Source organism: Rousettus aegyptiacus, unplaced genomic scaffold (assembly GCF_014176215.1).
Source record: "Rousettus aegyptiacus isolate mRouAeg1 unplaced genomic scaffold, mRouAeg1.p scaffold_m13_p_1, whole genome shotgun sequence".
In the NCBI taxonomy this organism is placed as follows: Eukaryota; Metazoa; Chordata; class Mammalia; order Chiroptera; family Pteropodidae; genus Rousettus; species Rousettus aegyptiacus.
Window position 1 is genome coordinate 155,743,326 of NW_023416284.1, and position 13,270 is coordinate 155,756,595.

Here is a 13,270-nt window from a genome sequence, read left to right on the forward strand (position 1 = left end):
CTGAGCGCGAGAGCGCATCGCGACTTAGATCACACCCACTCCGGGTGTGCGTGTGAGTGAGCGCGCGGGTGCCTGCGCGCGTGTGTACGTGTGGGGAGGTGTGCGCCAAAGGGGTGGGGTGAGGGGCAGCGAGGACGGCGCTAGGTGAAGCAGGAGCAGAGAAAGGTCGCCCACTCCGGCCTCTCGCCCAGGGGCCCCGGCGGCTCGCTCGCGCTCCGACCGCACTTCCCGTGCGCGCCGCCGCACAGGCCCCTCGACCCTCGGACCACCGCCCTCTGGCCGCTCGTCCCGCGTGGCCCGCAGCGGGGACCGGCGATGGCGTGGGACTGACGGCCGCCTCCCTCCGGACCCCTCTGCCCCTCCCGGGGTGCGCTGGGGCCCCGGCGCCGCCCCGCTCTGCATGTGGGGCGGGCGCGTGCGGCCCTTGGCGCCCCCGAGGCGGTGCCCGACCGCGCCGGAGGACGGGGAGGAGGAGCAGCGGGCCGGGCCGGGCTGCCGGCGCGCCGCGGCCCGGGAGCACGGGCTCCCCGGAGGGAGCTCGGGGCGCCCCAGCCCCGGAGGAGGGACCCGGAAGCAGAAGCGGAGCCGCGAGTCGAGCCGAGCCGGTGCCCCCGCTGCCCGCCGGCGCCGGGTGGGGGTCCCGGCGGCTGGATGGGCAGCGGCGGCGCGGGCCGCGGGCGGCGATGGGCGAGGAGCAGAGCACCGTGAGCGGCGGCGGGCCCCAAGACGCGGGGGACCCCGCCGGAGGTGCCACGGGCCGTCCCGAGCCTCTGAGGCCGCGAGGGGACAGCGCTGGGTCTCCCGGGCCGCACGCTGCCTCCGCGGAGCCGAGCGACTCGCGCTGCGTGGACACGAGCTCCCGGGAGCCCGCGAGGAGCTGGGGAGCCCCGGGCTGGACGAAGAGCCAAGCACCTGGGCATCCCGCGGGACTGGCACTCACCGGACCCCTCAACCCCCAAACTTTGCAACAGCAGCTGGAAGAGGAGGAGAAAGCTGGGGACCGAAACGAAGGAGGGGATGAACAGCAGAAGGCGCCCCCCAGAGAGGAGCCGGAGCCCAGGACCCGTGTCGGGGCCCGCGAAGGACTGGTCCTGGACGTGCTGGGTCAGTGGCGCTCGCCCCCTGCCAAGAGACAAGTCTTCTGCTCCGTCTACTGCCTGGAGAACGACCTGCCCCAGCACCCCACAGCGGAGCAGCCCTCGCCGCCCGCGTCGCCACCTCGGGCTCCTCCAGTGACGGACCCTCCCAGCACCCCCTCCTCCTTTCCCAGACCCCGGCTCCCCCTCCCAACGGACCCCCTGTCTCCCGATGGCGGCAGCATCGAGCTGGAGTTCTACCTGGCGCCAGAACCGTTCTCCGTGCCCAGCCTGCTTGGAGCTCCACCCTACTCTGGCTTGGGTGGGGTAGGGGATCCCTATGCGCCCCTCATGGTGCTGATGTGCCGGGTGTGCCTGGAAGACAAGCCCATCAAGCCCTTGCCCTGCTGCAAGAAAGCCGTGTGCGAGGAGTGCCTCAAAGTCTACCTGAGCTCCCAGGTAACTTCAGCCCCTCTGCCCCCTCCTCTGTGCCCCATTCAGCATGCCTAATCGCTGGCCAGGAAGTCCAGCTAGCCAGCTCCCTGCTCACAGGAAGAGGTGCTGAGACACCCTTACCGAGGACCTCTATCAGTTTCTCACATCTCAGTTGTTGTAATGTTATTATTTAAGTGTGTTTTGTCGTCACTGGTTAACTTGACTGGAATTTACCTCTGCTCTGAGCTTCAGGCTTTTTGGTTGGCAACCGCGGAAGGAACAGGGTACAGTGAATTGCCTTCTGTTTCTTTTACTAGATTGCAAGCGAGAGCTTGCTCAAACAGGAGGGCTGTGATAGTGCCTCGTAGGCCTGGTATCCCAGAAACTAACAGATAGTGGGCATAAAATATGTATAGACTGAATTGGTGAAGAGGAAGGTTGGAATTAATATTTCCTGTTCATGATACCTGATTTTTTAAAATTTTGCTCCATTTATATATTCCAAAAGAGTATAATTCATTTATTACTTGGCCCTTCCCCACATTTCACTTTTCTTTTTCCACAGTAATGTTGAAGTATTTTTCCTAACCAAAGTTTTATGCCAGCACAGTACCTTATTTCTTTAAGAAGGAGCAAAACAGAAAGAGTGAAGCAAAGAAGCTAAGAGGTCGAACAAAACACACACTGGCGAAACTTTCTTCCTGAGCTTCTTATTTGAAGGCTTGTTTTTTTTCTTGGAAAGCTTAAGAGTGCAACAAACCAGCTTTCCTTCACTGATGCCCTGAATGCATTCTTCCAGCAGTTTTCTATCTGTCATGTTTCTGCCAATGTTTTGCACAATTCAGAATGACCTTTGATCCCATGTCACATTGTCCTAGGCCTGTTCATCTTTCAAAACCCTGGCTGTTCAGGTGCCAACTTTTCTGTGAAGCCTTACCTTATTCTCTAGGCCACTGCTTAAACACTTTTAAAATATGTCTGCATGTTTATATGTACTGGAGTTGTTACTTATGTGTCTGTCTTGCTAGATTGTATGGACAACATTTTATAGACCCTGTATCGGGTAGTTTCATGTGGAGTCCCTTTCCTATAATAGTGTTTAATAACATTGGCAGAAGCAAACTGAACGGGGTTCCGTACAGTGAGATTCCTTTGTGTTTCGTGGCTAATCCATGCTTGTGTCTACACTGAAAATGTGTACTGTGCCCAACTGAAAAGGCGAAAGGAAATTTAGACAGAGCTGAATGTTACACAAACAGTAACTTGGCCAAGACAGTTGAGATTATCCAGATGCCTGTAAGAGATTATGATGTTTCTTTCATGCTTTATCCACAAACAGATATTTAAAACAGGAGGAATGTCTGCTGCCCATTGTGGTAGTTTCTATGACATCATCATCAAATAGATATTGATACCATCCATGGGCAAAGCCATATGGTGGGATTCAGATATTCCCAAAACATGGGCCCTGCTCCAGGGAAGTCACTGAGAGTAAATGCGTACACAACAATACAAGGTAGCAAATAATGAGACATAAACAGAGTAACAATACCAGGTAGCACTTAATGTTAAAAGCTGAATACAAATACAGTGGGTCTACAAGTTCAAGGGGGATGGTCATTGGGGTTTGGGTACTCTGCATTGCAGTTCGATTTCCTTAACATGGGCCCTTTCCCCAAAGCAGATTTTTTTCAAACTTCTGTGAGTTACTCTTAGGAAGTCAATATTTTGATCTGTTGTGGAGGAAAGAAATGGGGAATGGGAGGGTGACTATTGCAATATCCAACATTAAAAACTCCTCTGAAGTAACATAGTCTCTGAAGGTTGTCTGTAGTGTTTATGACGGTTCAGTTCATATGTTCCTGACCTTCTTTCAAAATGTTTGACGGAACTTTCAATAAAGAAATGTATACTTTATTTAAAATAACAAACAACAACAGAAAGATGAGTCATACAGGCCAGGCATGCTTCTACTTCGGGGCTTTTGCACTTGTTCCTTGTCTCTGGAACATCTCTGATGCCATTCCCTTTGCTCGTTTACTCCTCCCCCTTCTCTCTTCTAGGTCTGTATGCAAATATCAACCTTAAGGCCTTCACTAACCACCCTTTTTAATGTTGAACCTCACCTCACATTCCCAATCTCCTTTCCTGCTTTTTATTTTCTCTATAGCACTAACACTCAATCTTATACTTTAGTAATTAATTTCCATGAAGGTAAGAGTTTTCACATGATTTGTTCACTGCTGTATCTTTAGCACCTAGAACGTCATCTCACATATAACAAATAGTCAACTAATAGTTATTGAATTTAGGAAGAGATGAGCGACAAAGAAAGGATGAGATTAGCTTCCTGATGTTTAAAACAAAAGACGAAGACTTAAAGCAGACAAAACTAATAGGTTTGCTAAGTTTGTTTTTAAACAGAATTACAGAGTTTTTAGACAAACTTTAGGCTTATACAAAAATGGCACTTTTTCAGTTGGATAAAAATATGAGCTTGTGGTTATAGTATTTTTGATCTGTGTTAATTACAACGTCCCTTCTAATCAAAGGGTCTCTGTTTCCGTGTCACTCATCCTCTCTGTGCCTTAATTTCCTCATCAATGAAATGGAACTGCAGACCATGATCTGTAATGACACACTATTTCTAAAGCAAAACAACATCAAACTGCAGAGTCGTTTTGTTTGCCTTACTAAACTGGATCAAAATGGCATAGTGAGTGCTTTCTTTCTCATTTTATAAAGTTTCTTGGGTTTGACAGAAGCAAATTTGTCAAGTCTGAACTTGCAGGGCTCTTAAGACCTTTTAAAATAAAATGATATATTTGAAATTAAAAGTTATTAGTGACTTTCTCCACCAGGTTTTGAAAATGTGCCAAGTGCATTATTTAACATCACTTAAGAAAATAAAGCAGAGTCCCTATTAAGTATTTTATATAAACATTAAAAATCCATACTAAATGTGAGTTGGACTATTGCCTGGTTAAATTAACTTTCTCCTAAAAGGAGAATGCTGAGTTCTTTGAAAGAAGGTACGAATATGGATGTGGATGATAGGAACATGGAGTTTTAGATGATAAGTCTTATTTCCATTAGTGCCATGGACTGAATATGTAGTAAAGGTCAATGAGCAGATGTAGTCATTATTGCAGTACAGATGTTAACAGATTAGATAGTGATTTAAATACTACCATACTGTCATTTAAAAATAATAGGTTTAATTTTCAAAACATAATTCTTCAGTTATTCCTGTGACTGAGGCTGCGGGGAACTTTTTTCAGTGGAATGATTTTATAGTACAATAGATACCATCCAGTTACCAGTCGCCATGGTGAAGGGTCGAACTTGATAAATTATAATCTTTGGTACTACATAGGTGTTAACTTAGAGGCCCTAGAGCACCGTGAAAGAGAGAATGGGAGTTACTGGTTTATATTGCCTGGGTACGTGAATCTGTGGCACATAAAATTTAGAAGTGCATTTCTCAGTGACCTATGTATGCATGTATGGTGAAAACACAGAGTCCCAGGGATATCTGCAGTCTCCTACCAGTCACTAAACCATTACAAATGTTGACCTTCTCAGTCGGTTTGGCCTTTACCATATTTTCCTAGGAGGAAAGGTTGTTGCCTTCTTTATTTCATAGAATGATACTGCACTCATTTCAGAAGTTCTCAACAAATATCTATCTTTTATGATTTTGATTTTAGACAATAAAATCTGTTCTATGAAGTATTAATATTTAGTGCTTTTAGATAAAGAGAGAATTGGGCATGTTAAGGGCTTTCTAAAGGTGACAGCTGTCATCGCGCTGCTTCAAAGTGGTCGATACTGGCAGATGCATATGAGTTGGAATGTATACACCTGTCAGATGAATATTAATAGAGACATGCAGCACATTTCTCTTACAGATTGTGAACAAAGCAGCTGCTAGATGGTAACGTCCTAAAATGACTGTCTATTATGATCACCCTAGAATCAGTGACCTAGGGGTGAAAGCTTATGTATCCTATTATTAAACACTGAGTCACCCAGACCTTTATGGGTAAAAGTGTAACCTACTTTTTTCCTTAAACCTTAAAGCAACTTACATATTTTTAGAAACTATCACATTCGCTGTGGAGTTTGAATGCAGCCATCTTCACACAGGTGAATTTACAGTTCCTGCCATTCCAGGTGTGATTTTGATAGTCTGAAAATGTGAAGAATCATATGAGACTGAAATCTGTTAAATCACTCTACAAATTTAAAAAGTGAAAAGTAAGGCATATGTAAGCTTATTCTTTTGTCTACAGAAGTTTTGTGTGTGTGTGTGTGTGCGCGCGCGCGCGCACGCATGTGTATATGTGTGTGTGTGTGGGGGGTGCGGTAACATTTGCTATCACACCTTACTGACTCATGCCCTTACTTTCCTCTTCTGTCTCTTTCATAATTTCTTTCTCTTTAATAATTTATTTCTTTTTTCCTCTTCCTGTTCAAAATCTGATTTTCACTGGCATTTGATTTCTGTAGAGGAAACCCCTATTGAGGGTTGCGCTCTGGGCCAGCAGGACCTGGTCCCGGGATGCCTAGGTGTCTCCCCTCTCTTGCAGCTATCTGGACGTGAATGAAGCAACATAGAGAAACCCTGCATTGCACTCCACTGCCTGAGAGATCTCAAATAACATGATTAGTACTACTTACCTAAGGCAGCAACTCAAACCTTTAGAGTGGTGATATTTTTGACGCATAGAGTAGAGCTCAGCTTTCTCCTTACTCCTCATACAAGAGACAAAAAAGAAGATAATGTTAAAACTTGAGCTCCCAGCTTTGTATTAAGAGTTTGTGATGGCCAGTGTGGACATACCTGAGTGGTGATTCTTATAATTAACTTATTCATTTATTAGTGCCCCACTTATGCACATAACGAATATTTATTGGATACCTTTATGCCAAGTACCATGAGAGAATCTAAAAATGTACTTAATGACCCCCAAGGAGCCCTCTTAAAACCTTGTTGGCAGTATTTCTTCTCAGCTTTAGCTGATGGCATAACTAAGCTTTCCTTTAAGTTCCCAGAGAGTTGTGGGTCTCTTTTTCCCTTCTGTTTCCTTTCTGGGAGGATTTTATTAAACCAGTTCTGGAACACCAGCTAACCTTTTAGTAATAAACACATTACAATCCCTCCTATTATGTTTAATCTAAAGTAATAAATCCATTCATTACTTATTTCTCAATATATATATTTCTTAGATCTCTTTTTAATTTTTGGAGATAAGAGTATTAGTAAATATCTTGCTCCTTTCAAAATATTTATTTCCTTTACTTAAAACATAATTTTATTAATTTTGTTTTGGATCATTCATGATAATATGGCAAACTTTTAAAGTTAAAATACTCTTTTTTTAAAAAAATTGTTTTTTAAAGTTCAAAATCACTTAGTCAGAGTGTCTTATATGATAAACTAAATGAAACTTCCATATCAAGTTCTGTGTCTAAATTAAAAATTCAGTATCTGGAGGAAAATAATTTCTAGAATATAGCATCCTCTTTTAATTTTACCAATACTATTTGCCCTATCAATTTTGGGGGTAATTAACACTTGAGTTTTTAAGTTTCAGCAAATAATAAGAGCAATCCTTTGTTGGACATTTATATTCTAAACATATTTATACATGTTATTTAATTTTAATTCACTTACATCTTAAATACCTACTACTTACCAGGAACTGTTGGAAGCACTGTTGTACGGTATAGAGAACAAAAACAGATATAGTCCCTGGCTTCATGGAGTTTATATGTTAGTTTGGTCGGGGGTGAGGGGAGACTGACAATAAAATAAGTAAATTATATATAAGGTCTGTGGGGAAGGAGAAGAGAAGGGTGATAAGAAATATTGGTGAGGGAGACTTTATATATTTATAGTGTTGAGGGAGTTATCAGGGATGGCTTATTTTACAAGGGGACTTTTGAGCATAGATCTTCATAATGGCAGTGAAAGAGCGGAGCACAAGGATATCTCAGGGAATAGCAAGTATAAAGTTCCAGAGACAGGAGCATGCTTGGGGGTGTTCCAGGAATGGCAAACAGATCTATGTGGCTGAAGCATAGGGAATGAGGTAAAGAGTGATAAGAAGGAAACAACAGGAGAAGTGAGGAAAGCCAGGCAGATAGGGTTTTAAGGCCATAGAGAATTTGCATTTCCTTTGAGTGAGATGGGAAGCTAAGGTATAAGAATGATTTGAGCTAACCAGATATGACTTCGCCTTTAAAAGAGATTAGTCTGGCTCGTTGTGAAGAATATACTACTGTGGGAGGCAAGAATGTCAGCAAAGACATCAGTTAGAAGACTATGGCAATCATCCAGAGGAGAGATGATATTCAGATTAGGATGATAGAGTCAAATATGGTTTGAACTGGTTGAATTTTGAATATATCCTGAAGATAGAGATGACAGAAGTATGATGGTTGGACGTGGGATGAGAGAAAAAGAGTCAAGGATGACTCAGCTTTTGCATGCAAGCAATTAGAAGAATGGAGATACCATTTAATAGGATGAGAAATACTATAGGAGGACTTAGGTTTAGGGAGAACTGGGAGTTCATGCTAAATTTGAAAAGCTGTGTAGACATTCATGAAGGGATGTTGAGTAGGCACTTGGCGTCTGATATTCAGAAGAGAGAGCTGAACAGAATTTACAAATTTGAACATTTTTGGCATATAGGAGATATTTAAAGCTAAAGACTAGATGAGGTCACCTGGGGAGGGATAGTAGGTAGAAAAGGATAATCGAGGATTAAATTCGGGCATACCAGTGTTCACAAATATGGAGCCTAGGACATATGAAAGAACCAGCAAGGAATCTGAAAGGGAAGTGGGCTAGTTGGGTCAGAAGATAATCAAGGTAGAGTGGTTACTCAGAATCCAAACAAAGATGGTATTTTAAAAAGGAAGAAGTAATTAATCATCTTTGCCTAATGCTTCTGATAGTTTCAGCAGGATAAGGATTGAAATTTACCATTAGATTTCCCAACAAGGAAATTATTTGTAACTATGACCATTGCTGTTTTCGTTGGCACTGATAGGATTTGGCTTTGTGATTGAAGTCGGTTCAAGAAAACAGGAACAGCTCTATTTCTGTGCTGTAGGTAGTAGTATGTTATATGAGGAAACTCAAGGTTATAGAGAATAAATAACTTGTCCCATAGCTGGGAAATGACAAAGGTGGAATTTCAGTTCAGATCCATTTGGCTCTAAAACCCATGACATTTTTACAGATTTTAAGTTTGTTATTATATTTATAAGTTAAATATATTTTTCCTTTAAGTTTATATCTGTGTTATACAAAATCACAAGTCTTCCAGTCCAAGAAGAGGAAACTTAATTACATGTTTTGAGGAAGTGGAAGGCTCTCACCCAAATTTAGATCCAGAGAAAGATTTCTACCAAACAGCCTCATTTTCATGTAAAGAAGTCAAGAGAAAATGACTTTAGAAAAGCTATGATTTGACTTGCTGTTAAGTTTTAATGGCAGCGGACTTTCCTGTTTTCTTCCTCACTCTGGCCATTCCTTTTGTTTCCATTTGCGCTTTCTTATTTTACCATCTCTTAACGTTGGTGTCTGTATGGTCCCATCCTTAACCCTCTTTCTTCTCACGTTGTACACTATTAAGTGGGACCATCTCATCCACTCCCATGGTTTCAAGTAACACCTATATGCTGTTGATTTCCAAATCTCGATCTCTAGCCCAGTTCACTCTTCTCACCTTCACTACCATATAGCTGTCTCTCTCCTCGACATTTCCACTTGCATGTTTTACCCAAAGACACTATAAACATCTCAGAACAAAATTTCCCTTTCATCCTCTTCTTTCCCACACCCCTAAAGCCTTGCTCTCCCTTGGGAGTTTCCAGTTTCTATCAGTTATACCTGGGTCAGAAACTTGGCTGTCATCATTGAGTTCTTCTCCTGCCACATTGAATCAATCACCAAGTCCTTTCAATTCTAAAAAATATTTCTATCTTCTTTACTTTTCTTCATCTCTACTGGCATTTCCCTTGCTCAGGCCTCCACCATTTCTTTCCTGGTTTTCAACTATTGCTTCCTACTTGGTTCCACTGCTCCAACCTGTTCTCTAGACCACAGCCAGATGGTTCTCCATAAGATGAAAGACTGGTCTTGACATTTCCTTTATCTGCCTCTTGCTTTCAGAATAGAATCTAAACATGGTTTACATGTACCTGAGTGAGCTAACTCCTGCTTACTACTCCTAACTTTGTTTCTAATCAAGCAGCCCCCTAAAGCCTATAGCCATATTAAACTTTTTGTTCCTTGAGTACTCTGTGACTCTCTTAATTATGAGCCTTTGATTTAGTGACATGAGGTTATGTCTTCTGGGGGATGCACTTTTTTTCCTTTCTCCCCAACTCTAGTTGGCCTCTTTCACATTTACCCATTCTTCTAGTATCAGCTTAGACATTTTTTCCTTTGAGAATCTTCTTGACCCCTTGACCCCTTATATCTGGATTAAGCATTCTTCCTGTACTTTCACTACATTTTTATACTCACTGTAAAATTCTTCTTATTTCACTATATTTAAAATAATCTGTTTTCTGCCCTATGCTCAAATTTTTTTTTTTTTTTTTGCTGTTTAATTTCTTAGCTCTTGGCACATTGTAGGCATGAAATGAATATTTGTATAGCAAACTTATTTATTTAGGCCATAAGCTGGAGGCTGGTGTTGTCAGTGTATAAATTACTGAACTAGATAGCTAAAATGATGTTTAAAATGAAAATCTCAACATTTCATTATTTCTCTTACAAACCTGTAAGACCTTCCGTCACTCTATATAAAGATCCCAGTTCATAACACTGCTGATGAAGTTTGGCCTTCGCTCTCCTCTTCATTCCCTAATGTTTATGCTTTTAGAGGCCTTTTCGCTCTGCTGCCATTGTAGTTTATCTCCTTTTGGAATTGTATGTTTGTGTGATGATTTGAAGTTTGATTGATTATCTGTACTCCAACTATTCTTTGAGCTGCTTTTGTAGCGAGCACTTATTATAGAGCCTAGAATAGAGTAGATTGCTTAATAAGTATATCTTAGACTGAGTAAATGATTAAAAGTAAATTATAATATGTTTAGGTTGGTAGAAAAAGTAAGGTAGATATTTGGACCTGAATTTTTGATGTCTTATTATACAATGTATTTAAAATTTTAATGCAATGGAATGCTATGGCCCGAGACTTTATCCTGGCATCCCATTTATCACTGAGGTGCTTTTTAAATTATAAAACCTATTTTGGTTTCTGTATCTCCTGCTTAACAAATTCCTTCAGAACCTGGGGGCTTAAGACAACCATTTTATTTTGATCATAACATGTGGGTCAGGAATTTGGGAAAGGCTCAGCTGGTCAGTTCACACTGGGGTTTCTCATGGGGTTGTAGTCAGATGTCAGCTCACTCACTTGGCTGGCAGCTGATGCTGGCTGTTGTCAAGATGCTCATCTTCGTCTGTCTACAGCAGTGCCTATATGTGACCTTGCCAGCATGGTAGTTACAGGGCAGCAGACTTCTTACATGAAGCCTGGCTTCCTCCAGGTCCAGAGTCTCAAGGGATCCATGCGGAAGGTGCATAATCTTTTCTGTCCTAACTTTGAAAGCCACTCAGCATCACTTGGGCAAAACAGTCACAAGTTGGCATAGATTCAGAGGGAAGGGACTTAGACCCCAGCTTTTTGTGTGTAAAAGTGTCAAAGAATTGAGGCCATATTTTTAAACTACCACACTACTTCAGACAAAAATCAAAGATGATGTAAATTTGGGCAGTAAAGCTTTTGAACGATTTCAATTTATTTTTTTTCTAAATATTTTTTGTCTTGTCAATCATTAATTAAATATTTCCAACTCATATCATTATTTGTTAATGTACTTTGTTCAGTGTTGTGTTTTTTTGTGCTTTATCATTGAATAATTTAATAATAAAGCCTTATTTAATTTTAAGTAATGCTTACATAAAAGTCATTCTCTTTTAACATGAAATATTTAAAATAATTTCATTGTAACTGAACTATCTCAAGGTTGGGGCCTGCTTCTAATTTTTCTGATTATTAATGTGACCTAAATTATTCTATATAGCATAATTTTCTTTCAACTATATCAAAATTTTAGCTTCATTAGTGATTAAAATATTACTTGAAAAGTTGAGTACCTTTCTGAATTAAAAGAGTTACTGTAACATATATTTTGGTAGTCCAGAAATATTCTATACAGAAATAATATATCTAATGACACCTTAGAATGAACCACCCTAGTTGATCTTTGTTTAGTTGGCCTGTTGTTGGATTTTTGTTGTTTCTAGTATTCTAGTTAATTCTGGGTGATTTTATCATTTGGTTAGGTCCCCTCAACTAGGTAACCATTTAATTTCCAGAACCATAATCATTTAAATTTCCTGGTTGAGTCTGTGCACCCTGAAACTGATGGGGTCTATCGCTTTTATGATGTGTTCCTCCCCCTTCCGCAGCTCAGGTAGCTAAATTCTGGCCTTATTCATTCATGTGAATGACTAATCCCTTTTTAAATCTTCCTAAGCTATTTGCCTCAATAATACTCCCCACTGTAAGATTCAGAGGCTAATTATAGGCTACCTAGCACATTACTTCCTTTTTTTGTGGTGTTGATTCTTGCCTTATTTCCTCACATGATTATTGGCCATACTCAGTATTCCTGAAGTTCATTAGCTCCGAGTTATATGTGGCAAGTTAAATCACTGCAGCCTTTTCCTCTGGTCGCTTAACAATTTAAAACAGCAGGTAAAAAAAAAAAAAAAACAATTAATTGCTCACAATATTTCACTAGAATTTCATTTCCTTTGATAATGACATTTATCTCTCATGTTGTTTTAATGACTTTTTTTTTCTCTCACATTTACAGTTTCGTTTATTATTAGATAATGTCTATGTAGAGAGGTTGGGTCAAATCATAAGTGACTTTGATATGGCTTGTTCTTAGTGTACCTTTTTATGTGAACATAGGACCTTTGTGGGGAAAATAAATTTTTCTCTATAGCTCTATAGAGAGGAGTGAGTTTTAATTCTCCTACCAAATATGCCCGTGGTGAGAAATAACAGGTGAATCCCAACTATGGTCATTTCTAGACAAATTCATGGATTTCAGATGTAGCTTGAATCAACCAAAAAATCGATATTCCTTGGGTTTACCTTTTTTTGTTGTTAGTCAAAAAATCGATATTCCTTGGGTTTACCTTTTTTGTTGCTAGGTAGCCTATAATTAGCCTCTGAATCTTACAGTGGGGAGTATTACACACTTTGTAAATCACTGAGGCTTCACTCCTAAGATGAAGGTAGAGCTTAGGAATGCTTGGAAAGACAATATTTGAAATTATAGTAATTTTTTCCCCCAACAATTTTGATTTTTTTTAGTTTTCAGGATTTTTGAAAAAATACTGTTTGTTCAAATATGCTTTTCTCTTTAAAAATCTCTACAAACTTTAAAAACTTATAAACAGTTTTTTTATCATGTTAAATATCACTCAAATGAATTGCTTTAGAGAGTTTTTAAATCATTTGTTTCAAAATTTAGTAGTTTATGATTAGCTGCAAGAATAGTTGTAAATTTGGAAGATATAAATGTACTAGCTGAATCTCATCAACAGTTTTTGAATAGTTGGTAGATGAGACACTAAAGTAAGTATAACTTAGTAAGCACAGGTAATAATGCACTTTTTTTTTTTTTTTTTTTGCATTTCTGTGTCTGTG

At 40.7% G+C, this 13,270-nt stretch overlaps 1 protein-coding gene across 1 annotated transcript in view; it reads left to right on the top strand.

The window, feature by feature from the left end:
• The first annotated feature begins 561 nt into the window (after positions 1-561).
• RNF217 (ring finger protein 217) overlaps positions 562-13,270 on the top strand; it is a 110,009-nt gene continuing 97,300 nt past the window's right edge. Inside the window, exon 1 of the mRNA XM_016161340.2 lies at positions 562-1,535. Coding sequence (XP_016016826.2) covers positions 684-1,535 — 852 coding nt within the window. The 5' untranslated portion in view covers positions 562-683. The remainder of the gene's footprint in view (positions 1,536-13,270) is intronic.